General features: G+C 42.9%; 1 protein-coding gene across 6 annotated transcripts in view; it reads right to left on the reverse strand.

The window, feature by feature from the left end:
• Positions 1-4071: 4071 nt before the first annotated feature.
• Positions 4072-13145, reverse strand: part of ARHGEF3 (Rho guanine nucleotide exchange factor 3) — an 84008-nt gene continuing 74934 nt past the window's right edge. For 5 of the 6 annotated variants that reach the window (XM_065845424.2, XM_065845422.2, XM_071812899.1 and 2 more), the window contains 7 exons: positions 11061-11123; positions 10632-10728; positions 10454-10530; positions 9448-9705; positions 8310-8480; positions 7216-7402; positions 4072-6302 (listed from right to left, as the gene is read on the reverse strand). In XM_065845424.2, the coding sequence (XP_065701496.1) occupies positions 5956-6302; positions 7216-7402; positions 8310-8480; positions 9448-9705; positions 10454-10530; positions 10632-10728; positions 11061-11123 (1200 nt within the window). In that variant the 3' untranslated portion in view covers positions 4072-5955. The remainder of the gene's footprint in view (positions 6303-7215; positions 7403-8309; positions 8481-9447; positions 9706-10453; positions 10531-10631; positions 10729-11060; positions 11124-13145) is intronic. The other variant, XM_065845428.2, reaches the window with a different exon arrangement.

Below are 13145 nucleotides of genomic sequence, written 5' to 3' on the forward strand. Positions count from 1 at the left end.
GCCGGCTTCACGGCAGCCCCGCCGCCCCCTCCCCGCTCCCTAACATGGCGGCGGCGCACACAGCCAGGGGGCGGGGCCGGGGCCAACGGCTCAGCCAATCCGCGCGCGGCGCAGCTGATCGATGGAGGGGCCGGCAACGCCTCATAGGGCGCGGCTGCGAGCGCGCGGCGGCCGCTGCGGCGCGTTTAAAATGGTGGCGGGTGCGCCGCGCGAGGCCCCGGGCGGCAGCGGCTCCTGGGGCGGGAGGGGCCGCTCGCTCCTTCCCTCCTTCCCCGCTCCTTCCCCCGCCTGCCAGCCGCGTGGCCCAGGAGAAGCGGCAGCCCCGCGTAGCAAAGCGAGATGCGCGGTTCCAGCCACCTGGATGACACAGGAAGATCACATAATCACAGAGTGTCAGGGGTTGAAGGGCCCTGGAAAGCTCACCCAGTGCAATCCCCCCATGGAGCAGGAACACCCAGCTGAGGTTCCACAGGAAGGGGTCCAGGCGGGTTTGAATGTCTGCAGAGAAGGAGACTCCACAACCCCCCTGGGCAGCCTGGGCCAGGCTCTGACACCCTCACTGAGAAGAAATTTCTTCTCAAATTTAACTGGAACCTCCTGTGTTCCAGTTTGCACCCATTGCCCCTTGTCCTGTCACTGGTTGTCACCGAGAAGAGCCTGGCTCCATCCTCCTGACACTCACCCTTTGCATATTGATCCCCAGGAATGAGTCCCCCCTCAGTATCCTCCAATACCAACGTGACCATCTGAGCGGTCAAAGAAAGAATACTAACATAATTAGATCGTAGCAAAACATAAAGGGCCTTGGACAGACTGCGTTGAAGTACGTTTCTCATAATTGTAAAGAGTCTCATGAGAATGGTATCTCGGGCCGGATCACCATCCCAAAGCCCATGGGACATGTGAAGGTCCTTGGGCCTGGTCTGTGAATGAGTGGGAATGTAACTGAAACACACATAACATCAGTGTGGTGTGTTTTTAATAACAATTATTGGAAAAAAACATCTTAGGTAACATCTTAAGTGCAGGCCCGTATCTGTAAATCCTATGAACTGGCAATGGCTAATAAAGAAGGCCTTGGCCTGGCTCAGTGAATTCTGGAAAATACACTAAAGTGTGTGCTTAAAATGGCTTTCAATGTGCTCAATAACGAGAAATACAAGCGCATATCACAACAAATACAAGTCTTGCTTATTTACCAAACAACATAAAAAGCTTACCTCATTTTCCACTTACTTTAAAACATTGTTTGCAGTTTTAAAAAATAGGTATTAATTAACATACGCCTGGGAAAGGTAATCAGAAAAATTACTAAATACTACTTGATGAATGACGTAACAATCCTGGATCACTGCACCGCTATGAATGTACATCCTGATCGATTAAAAAATCGGTAGCAAGAATCCTATTCCACAAAATAAAGGTTCAGTGAAGAATCGCCATAGGAAGAGATTAGTTGTATAGTCTGAAAAACAAAACAGCAGCGTTATTAAATCAGTCACCTCATTGTGCTCCTGGTTTCCGTGGTTTCTGACCTCGCCGAGCGCTCAACCGCGGCTCCCTGGCTGCACCCGCTGGTTTCTCACCCAAGCACAAAGCAGCTGCTCATCCCCTTGATTCTGAAATCAGATGATATTTAATACATCAGTAATACAGATTTAGATCAGACTCACAGCCACACAATCAAGACATTCATAAGGGAGGGTTGCACAAGGCTCCATGCTCAAGGAATGAACTCGGGTGCTTGCTCCAGGCATTTCCTCCGTGTTCTTTTATGAAAGCAAATTTAGAAATGCAAAATATTTAGTCCGAGCATATTGTTACGGTTTCATTCAAATAACGACAAATTACTGCTTTACTTTCCAGGAATAACTCTAGGGATGCAAACCACATCTCATTTCTTCAAATGCTTAAGTGCTAATTTTGTGCTGACTAAATTTTAGGTGCCAGGAAAACAAAGACAGCAGAACTGTATCATGAAAATTCCTTCATAGACCATGAGAGGCACCTTTGGAAAATTCAGGGACCAAACCTAATTTACACACTTGGAAAGAGCTTTACTATCATTTACCAGCTATGGAGAAAATATGCCTTGACAGCAAAAGGTGAAACTGGGGAAGGAGTCTCAACTTGGCTCCATAAAGCCAAGGATGAGTAGCAGAAATTCACAACGTCGTGATCCTTAGGTGAAAGTCTGAAAACATCTACTTGTATGTAAAAAAAACCCTTTCATTTTATATTTTTAAATAAATTTAATATCTTAAAATATTTTAAATTTTCATGTAATTGAATCGGCTCCATAAATAATTGTTTCCAGTAGATGGCAGCATCAAGCTGTAGAACAGATTGCAGTGTTTAAAATATATTTAAAATACTCATGAGTGGGCATTAACCATGGAAGAACTGTCCATTCTGGAACTGGAACCCCCTATTTAAAGGAAATACATCTTCTTCTTTGGTGTCACCATAAACCAGCAACTTTTTCAGTAACAGCAACCCATTAAATGGCTGTTTGACAGTTCTGATGGATCCTTCAAACTCCAGAAATGTCTGTGACCCCTCCAGAACACCGGTGCCTATGCGCACCCCAGTTCGGGTGAGCTGTGCCAAATAGGACTCACCGCTGAGAATACTTTCTATGCCTTAAAATCCAACTTTGAGCTGACCCTTTGCCCAGATTCTGGCCATCGCTTCCCCGGTACGAGCTGCCCAGACGTTAACGCGAGCGCGGCCGTGTCTCGGAGCAGACCTTGGCGTGGAGGGGAGGTCTCCATCCGCGCCTCGTGCTGCACAGCAGATCTAGGGAACCAAAGACCGCAGAGAGTTACATTTCCCTTGGTGATCTCAGACCAGTTCAGACTTCCAAGGGCTTTCTCTTTGCTTACCTTTCTCAGTCAAGACAATCTGTGTTTTTACCTTTATTACTTCTGCTTCATCAGATTTTTCCACAAGTCGAGACTTCAGTGACTGGCCTTACAGGAATAAAAGTGCGAACAGGTTGCTAAAATTTGCCAAAAAGGTACAGAAGTGCCCCAAGAGCCTGCTGACTTGTCACTTGTCACTCTCCCGCACTACAAGACCCAGGGCACTCACACCTGATTTGCGGGAGGTTTTTACACCCCCCACCTGTTCTCATTCTCCTTCTTGCCAGGGCGCTGAGACCACCTGTGAGAGGGCAGCGATGGGAGAGCCCTCAGCCCCACGGTGACCCGGCTGTGCGGCGTGGTGAGCGCAGGCACCGCACTCGCAGCGCCCCATGGGCTGGGAAATGAGAATTTTCAGCAAGGCCCATGCCGAGGGGGCTCCACTCCCTTCTGTGGACACCAGTGTTACTCACTGTGGTGATCACTCGCACATATTTACTTCTATTACTTCTCCTCTTAACTTCGCATTCATAATTTCACATTTTACCCACCATTCGTGGTACATTTCATCATCCACCCCCATGCTGCTGCAATCCAAAGTCAATCTTCCATAAGGAGCGGCATTTTAAAAGTGCTAGAACCAAAACAACCTAACCAAATCCAGAATTATCTTAGTATTCTTAAACTGGAAGGCTTATTCCTTAAGATGACTTGAAAATAAAAACCATGATTAAGCTTTATTAGATCAAATCAGTAGCTAAGTGCGTGTGAACTACAAAGCAAAGCCGAAAGGTGCCCTGCAGCATGTTGAACGTGATGCTGAATGAGATGCTAAATGATAGTAAACAAATGTAAATTATTCTGATGAGATTCACTGGCTGCTTGGTGGCTTTTTACATGCCCCAAAATTAATGTTCTCAGCGTTTTGGAATAATATAGATTGGGTAGAGGTGAGACCCACAAGGAACCAGGAAAGAGAAGCTGATGACAGCATGTTAATTTTTTTGTTCCACCTACTTGGTAAATTGGTTCTATATAAAACTTCAGGGGTGGTGCTGAATCGAGTGCAGTGACTTGTTTGTTCATTATTATTTTCTATCTAATCCAATTTGTGGCGCTTCCATGAGAACCAAAACGAGAGCGTTGGTCACATATGTGAAGCCTCACTTTGTAATCTCCTTGCACAAACCACCAAACCAAACCAAAATGGTTTAATGTAATTTATTTGAAATGCTTCCAGAAATGTTTTAAGGCTATTATTAAAAAAAAAGGCCAACACACACATTCATTCTTTCTTCTCTACCTGAACACTTGACCTGCTCATTTTGCTGACCACGGTTCATCACCTAATCTGCCTTCCTGTTCCTTCTGTTGTGCACAATTTCCCCTTCTCCCACCTTCACTGCCAGACTCGCCCAGCTCTAAAAATGAAGCAGTTGAAATAAATTACAAAGCCTGAAACAGAAGAGAAAATTGAGTTTTTTGAAAAACTATAAATACAGAAATACGTTCTAGAGGGTAAAAATGGCATTTCTTTAAAAAATAAAAATAGCTTGGTTTTCTATTGTTTATCACCTTGTCACACTGATCTCTGTAACGCGCATCAGCACATACGTATATATGTACGATACTTGACATCTACTGTTCTCTGTAAACTTGTAGAACACAAGAAAATGTTTTTGGCAATAACAGCAGTTTTTGTACTTCTGTTGGTACGAGAACTTTGCACGGGTTATCAAGGATCATTTCAACTCAATAATTTATCATTTTCATAGCTCGCCATACGGCACTGCCATTATTTCTTATAGTAAGAAATCAAATATTACCCAGGGGTTCCTGAAAAGTACCAGGATGTGGAGTGGTTTAGACTGCATTTCAGTGACCCATTGCTCCTCATCATCATGAGATTAAACCAGCCACTCGCAAACACAGTAACATTTCCAATTACAGCAGGAGATAAAATGCAATAAAACCTTTTAAAACAAAACTCGAGAAAAAGATAAAGGACGTAACACATCCTAAAGGAAAAGCAATTCCCTTTTCGTTTAAACTTTCTCTACATAATCCCATAGGGTATTTGTAGAGCACCATTTATACAAAAGTGTCAGTTTAAAAACCAACTACATGTAATTGTAAACAGACATTTACAGAAAATTCAATGTTTTAACATTAGTTTAGTGGTGTTTAAAACCAACAGTGGAGGTCAGTGGAGTGCAAAATGCTGAAGAGGGCCTATTCACAAGCAGAAGCTTTTTCCATTCTTATCCTGTTTGGGATTAAAAAATATATATATATGTGTATATATATATATATGGCACTGAAAGCAAACTACCAGCTTATTTACAATACCCAGTATTCTCGGCATTTCATTGAATTCAGTGCTGGCTGTGGAGGTTGGCTTTTTTCAGGTGATTATTTTTAGCATTCCATACTCTGATAAATAATCCATAGCACTATGCTGCCCACCTGAACTGACCGGATTGCAAGAAGTTTGGTTGCTGAATCTTAGCACAATGCTTCATTTTGAAAAATGAATCCCTAAAGGGTCGCTGGTTACAGGGCCCGCTGTTCCTAGTTCTCCTTGATTTAATACCCCAGGAGTTCAGACACGTTTTTGCAATACGATTTTCTTTTTTCCACAAAACTATTATTTCCTTCCATGCCTTTATGAAAAATTAGGATCTTGATACCCACCCTGAAACTCCATTTTAAGTCCACATCTTCAGCTGCCCCATTAAAGAGCAAATAAAGTACTTTAAAAATGATGAAGAGATTCTTTATGTAATGCACATATAAACAGTAGTTTAGAGATTCTTTTTACAGCAGGACATTGAGAATAACTGGTCAAGTACCTCGTTCATCCACCTTAGATGTTTATGGAACATAATCACAGGACACGAGCTGCAAGAGATTCCAGCTTATACAGATGGGCAGTTACAGTTCTACGCTCATGGGTACGAACACAAGGAGGCTGCACTGACACCGTCACAAACAATATCTCAAAAGTGCTTCTCCAACTGGGTCCGTGTCTGGAATGCAAATACTGCACAGGCAAGAGACAGATTTTCTTCCACGAACTGCTGAGTTTTTGTCAAACGTTGGTTTCTATTTGTTTCCCGTTTCCACAAGAGTTTGTCTGCTCCATGCGCTCGCAGTCGGCGCTGACCTCGCTGGTGTCCATGCTCCAGTCGGACTCGCAGTCCGAGTGCTCCATCTGCTCCAGCGCCGTTTCTGCCGGGGCAGCTCTGCTGCCGTCTGCCGACACAAGAAAACGCGTTTCCAAGCTCGGCACGCCAGCTGTGCCCGCACACAGAGCCTTCTCCTTGGCCTGCCGGATACAGTTGAGCCACTGCTGTTTGCTGAAGGAGTCATTGGCTTGGAGGGAGTGCGACTGGCTTTGAGACCCGCTCTTGAGGCTGACTCTGAAGAAGTTTTTGACTGAAAGAAACAATACACATCAAAACACTGAATGCTTTGGCTGAATGGTTTTTATAACAAATGAGTGTATAAAAATAACAGAATCTGCAAAATCTCTGACTTCTGGTGTCTTCCTGCCAATAGCATGTCAGACCAGGGGGAAGAGTCAAGGTGTTTCCTTGCTTTGTGGGGCAGGAACACAGAACACCACAAACACTTCTCATAATTTCTGATGGCTGAATTAAACAGTGTTGGTTCTGCCATGCATGAACTCCCCATAAAGCTCCCAGTGAACGAGCAGGATCAAGGCTGCCCCCACATATCAGCACCTCTGCTCCTGCTCCTCTGCAAAGCACATTTCCAGAACCTTCACTGAATTCTTGTGTTGTCTCTGGCATTCACTTCACAAAGAAGCGAACACATACAAAAACCCCTCAACGTTTTCACAAGACAGGTGAGATTCAAACACCCTTGTAATAGAAACAAGCATCTTTATAATATGCTTTAAGAGCAGGACATTAACTCTTAAGTCTTGATATTAACAGGAATAGCTGCAGTCTTACCACTGAGCGCTACGGTAATTATCTGTCAGCTGAAAGACTCAGTTATGGAACAGCAAGCAATAGTTCCCTAATATGAGAAAAGCCATACCAGCTAAAGCTTTTCTTCAGATTTCAAAATACACTTGCTTATCATTTTCTGCTTTTGCCACTATATTCTACATATTCTCCTCAATTCAGTACAGAGAAATCCCTTTATCAATATAGTGAACTTTGAGGAAAGATCTAAATTAAGCAAGTTACAATCTAATAAAGCAGTGTGCAATAAAAACGAAGATGTTGGAGTTTAGAGAGAACACCGACGCCTCGCTGGCGGGCGCGTGAAGGTTCTAGTGAGCCTACGGCAGCAGGTAAGCAGCAAAGCGCAGCCGTACTTCTCTCGTTGTTGCTGAAGGCGCCGCGGAGGGAGCCGCCCAGCCGCACCTCCCCGTCCTGCAGCTCCTCCAGCAGCAGGTCCCGCAGGGGCAGCGGCGGGCGGTACAGCTGGAAGCAGAGCTGCTCGCCCTGCGCCACCGCCCGCGTCAGCACCAGCACCTCCTCGAACAGGAACACGTGCAGCTTCTGCGAAAGGGCCAGCAAGAACAATGCGTTACTCCTTTGGTACAACACCATTAAACAGACGTTATTTAAACTCTAGTACTGTACATCCTTCTGTTTTCAACAGCTGGAATAAATAAGGATTTCTCTCTTCCCTCTGTTTCAAAGTCCTATGGCTCAACAGCAAATGAGTATGTCTTAATATCTATCCTTCTACTGCCCGCAAGAACATGCTACAGAAAAGTGCTCCCAACGCTGAAAGATGCATTTCAAATCCTGATTACTTACTTTGTTTTTTACCAAAACTTCTTTAAGGTCAGTTAATGAGAAGAAGATCTTTTTTCATTGTTTGTCCACTCAAAATTTCATGTTGTTTCTATTTAATCTCAGGAGAAAAAGAAATCTAAGAACGCCTGGTTTCTCTTCTGTTACCATCTACTAACCCACACGGTTTGGGGTGTTTTTGGCAACAGAAAGCTCGGTTTGTGACACCAACAGCGCAGACTCTGGAATTCACAGCATCAAACACCGAACTTCTCCGGTCAATAAATTAACTTTGACTCCAACAACTAATCAAGTGAAACATTCGTAATAACCAGAGCCTTTGACAGACTTCAAATTGGTTACTACATTTTGTGGGTCATTATAAACATTACATTTTTTCTTTTTTTTTAGATTTTCCTGCAAGTTTTATTGAAATCTATCAGATTTACAACCTGGCCAGGATATTGTGAGGTCTCCTTAAGAGACAGAGACACATATACATTTATTATCTCCAACTGCCAACAAAAAAGATGCATGTTATATATAACAGTTAATATTGATCAACTCCCTATTTATGGGAGGGTGTGCATACCCACAGCTCTTTCAGCCCTCATGCAAAATGAAGGTATCTTTAAAACATATTTATGACTAAATATTCATTTCTTACCACTCCTCGGTTGTTCTTCAGTTCACCGTGACAGCACAACACTCGTGAATTGTCAATCAGTGCATCTCTCTGTCCGTCTTCCAGATAAATCAGCCTCTCCTTGTAATACTGGCACTCGGATTCACCTGTCTTTACGTTGATCTCAGCCACTATGCCCTGAATTATATTGATCTACAGAAAAATAAGGAAAACACATAAACTTTAATTAGACCAATATTCACAGCTATCGCCCAATAATCTGAACTGTATCTACAAGAAAATACATTTTCATTCACAGTATATTTTTCATTAATGTTTTGCAGACCAGTCTGTTAGAGTATTAATACTAGCAACAGAATTAAGCAGACTACAGCGTACAAAGACACTTGGTTTGTCTTTATCATTGTCTCTGGCAATGGCTTAAAAATCTGGTATTTACCTCTTTATATCAAGCCCCAATAGACAGAATTACGATATTTAAAAGCAGAAGGATACTGATGGTCTTTATTGATTTATTCATTTGGAAGTCTGTTTCAAACAACTACAATGAACTCATTTACTCACAGATACACATTTGCATGTGTGCAAATATTACTGGATTATATATGTACGTACATGGAAAAGAACAGAAAACTTAGAAGCCCTTCAGAATATCTGACTCAGGTCCCTTTCTATTAATAAGGAAGTTTAAAGCTTTGGATTTATCCCTCTGGTTTTACCTCAAAACATGCAATACTATTCTGAACAGAAACCAGAATGATGGCAAACCAGCACCATTCCCACGGTGAGAATGAATCCAGGTTCAGAGGTTACGCCAGGGATTAAATCTCATCTAAGTGATCTGAAACCTGAACAGGAACCTCCACATTACCCAACTTAGGTTAGAAAGTAAAATTACACTGAAAGGTACATATAAAACGGACAAGGATCAGACATTGGCTGTGGAAAACACCTCCCATCCTCCCCTTTTTTTCTTGTTATTTTGCTATCAAAATCAGATTTAATTGGAGATTAAATTTGGGCTAGGTATTTCATGTATTAGTTTGGGCTGTTAGTATCAGTATTAGCATTTCCATATTTTATGCAGTGCCCCTTGATTCATTATTAAGCTGCAAGTGCTATAATCTCCAAAAAAATCCCAAAGCCAAGAGTAACTCACAGCTTCTTCCAGGTGCTGCTGATCCAGGTGATCGTTTGGTGTGTGTCTCAAAATCTCTCGGAGCAGTAACGGGTACTTAACCAAACGGCTTCTCGGGATGTCAAGGAAATTCCAAAGGTCCAGTTTGCGACTGAAAGGCGACTCCAAGCAGCGCTGCAGGAAATCCTGCACTCGGTGGTCCTGCTTCTTGTGATCCAACAAAGCTTTGGCTGCCACTTGGTTGCTGCAGTAGCTGTCGTAGGAGTTCAGGCACGGGAGCTGAGGAAAGGAAGAAATTATTGGAAGTCATTCGAGATGTCAGAACTCATGCCGGGAATCTTTTGGCTGGAGGTTTATCCACAATTTCTTGATGATGTTTCCAACATTGATAAGGTTTACAAGGGTCCTCTGAGCACCTTGTTCATCACTTAAACCATCAGGAAGCACAAGCTTATCCCTCAGTTTCTAGAGATCACCAATATTATTCCAAAGCATTAAAAGTACCCCTGAGAAGCCTGAGCGCTACTCAGTGCGGACAACAGTTGAACACAGAAGTCTGATTTTAGTTATGAATGGAAATAAAAGCTGAGGAATGAGCAATCCCCGATCTGGCTTTCTTAGGTAAGCAAACTTCTGTAGTCAAACTTCTATATTGACCTCAAGAACCACGACCAAACTGACAGAACTGTGCCTTAAATCTGAAAAAAAACCCTAGCTTATATGTAGATTAGAACAACACATCCATTTATAAAGCCTGCTGTGCTAACACACAACATGTGTCAAGTCTTCAACAAAAGAAATTAGACTCACGCATATTTGGATCAAGAGAAGTTCACTGGTGTTCAAACCCACCAGAAAACAAACACATTTAACATCACTTTAGGTAAAAAACCACGGAGATACTAGTAGTTGCCTTACCTTTTAAAAATACCTCAATAATATATTTTTGACATGGAAATTGTCTGATAAAAACTATATTTGCAGCTCCAAAGTAAAGTCCCCAAATGAATTAAAATCTCTGACTTACCCAGCCCACAAGGATATGGCCAACATGTTCTGTTGATCCATCAGGCTTCCTGACTTCTTGAAGTCGCCTTAGAAGATCTGGATGCCGATTAAAAAAGAAGAGAAACTTCACTTACTGAAGCAGATGACGATAAATCTCTGTGTGATAGTAACGCAGGCAAAGATTATTTGAGTTTTACCTTCATGTAGAGGAATTAGAGAGTCCAGCGTTCCAAAAATTTGGTTCAACTCTTGCTCTGTCATTATGGAAAGTTTAAGCATTGGGTCATGATAAGCCTGAAATGAAAAAAAAGGGAGCTCTGTAGTTACTATAGCACTGATAGCTGATAAATTAGTGAGAGCATTTAAAGCTCCCTCTAAGTAAAAACTGAATAATTGCTGAGAATATTTTAAAGTTCATAATCATATCTTAAACTATCCATTTAATATTAAAAAAAAATGAAAACAGCATATTCGAGTGTTTCAGAAAGAATGGGAAAATAGAAATGTTATGGGTTTTTTCCCTCTTACTGTCTTGGGAATTATAAAAAGCAAGGATTATTTTAAAAGTGACACGAACCAATGCAACCTCTCTGTTGTGATTTGTTTTCTTTAGAAAGAAAACATACCTTCTTTGCTAACTTCAGATCTTCTATCAAGTCTTCTTCTCCCTGGGCAAGTTCAAAGATAGCCTGGAAAAAGAGACACAAATATTCTAAAATACCTTTATTTAATCTCTCCTCAGCTTGCTGAGTTGATGTCACATTCTGAACAGCTGTTTTTACCCCATGGAGCAGAGTTTCTCTGCTCAATCTAACGGCAGGAAGAGGCCGGTTGAATCTGGTAGGTCAACCGATGGTCAACCAGGGGCTGGTGCTGCATCCCAAGGCTGCCGTGCTGGGCCCATGCGAGCCCATGAAGCTCAACCAGGCCGAGCGCAAGGTCCTGCATGTGGGTCAGGGCAATCCCAAGGACAAATGAGAAGTGGGCGGAGGATGGAGTGACAGCAGCCCTGAAGAGAAGGACCTGGGGGTGCTGGCTGACGAGAAGCTCAACGTGATCCAGCAATGGGCACCTGCAGCCAGAAACCAGCCGTGTCCTGAGTGCACCAGGAGTGAGGCCGGCAGGTCCAGAGAGGTGATTCTGCGCCCAGCTCCAGGACCCACAAGGTAAGAAGAACACGGAGCTGCTGGAGCAGCTCTGCTGGTAGAATGGGCTGAGGATTGGGGTGTTCAGCTGGAGAACAGAAGCTCCGGGAGACCTCACAGCCTCCAGTACCTAAAGGAACCTACAGGAAAGCTGGAGAGGGAGTTTTCACAAGGGCATGTAGTGAGAGGACAAGGAGCAATGGCTTTGAACGGAAAGAGGGGAGATTTGAACTTCATATAAGGAAGAAATTCTTCCCTAGGAGCATGGTGAGAGCCTAGCCAGGGTTGGCCAGAGAGGTGGTGGCTGAACCATCCCTGGAGACATCCCAGGCCAGGCTGGACGGGGCTCTGAGCAACCTGAGCTGGTGAAGATGTCCCTGTCATGGCAGGGGTGGCACTGGGGGAGCTTTAAGATTGTTTCCAACCCAACCCAACCCAACCCAACCCATTCTCTGATTCTAAATAAAGGCTTTATTCCATGCAGAATCACATGTAGTGTATTTTAAAAGACAGCTATATCAAATTGTTCATAAAATGCTTATCTGAAAAAAGCCACAGAATTAATTTATTTCAAACAGATGTGTTTCCAGATGGGGGAGTTCTATTTGCTGTGATATTTTGACTCAACTATATCTTAACCATTTATATCATCATTTGCATAGGAGTTTACCGTGTTCCGTTTTCAGCCATGCAGTGGTAGAAGCTCTACACGGTCTAATGAGTGAAGGACAGATCTTTAAAACATATCTTTAGTACTGAGCACTTTTAGTCTGGTACCAGTTCATGCTTTTGTTATGAAGGCTGAGCTCTCCTTACCTGGCAGATATTCTGTTGGGGGCTGCAGAATGAGAACCAATATAAAGCACAACTCCCAGGCAAATTTTCCTGGAATACAGCTCATTTCCCTGGGCTCTAGAATGGTCCTGAGTCCTGCCCTGAGGCAGCAATGACTGTCAGGCCATGCAAACAGCTTCTACAGTTCATTTTCCAATAAGCTGCCTTTGAAGTTCTCAATTTTAAAAGTTATTTCCTAAGAATTCTTGCACAATGTCAAAAGCTGCACGAGAAATGCTTGATGTTCCCGTTGTTTGATTTACGACTCAGCCCCTGAAGCATTCTCAGGGAGATTGTTACAAAGCTTGTTGATACTGCTAGAAATTTCTGTAGAGGAAAAACCAAACCCCTTGATTCCACGGGAGCTCTGCCACTGGCTCTAACATGAACTATTCAGAATTTGTCATGTACAACACAGTAAAACAACAGATGTACTCTTTTGTGCTTTGCAAGATACATCTTTTGATCAATATTTCATCTTTCTAGCACTGAAAACTTCCTCAAAGGGAAGGGAAATGATTGTGCAGTTCTGCGCATCCCTCGATGAACACTGTTCCTGAAATAGCATGCTCTTCTGTCCTTAGTAAAACAGCAAAACGAACCAGCAAAGTATCAGCCAGCTCTACAGAAACGGTCATACAGAACAAGTACACACGTGCAGCAAATCACAACACATCTTAGGAACTTCACATTTATTAAGGAACTATGATAAGCTGATTTTTAAAAATAATA

Source organism: Patagioenas fasciata, chromosome 10 (genome assembly GCF_037038585.1).
Source record: "Patagioenas fasciata isolate bPatFas1 chromosome 10, bPatFas1.hap1, whole genome shotgun sequence".
In the NCBI taxonomy this organism is placed as follows: domain Eukaryota; kingdom Metazoa; phylum Chordata; class Aves; order Columbiformes; family Columbidae; genus Patagioenas; species Patagioenas fasciata.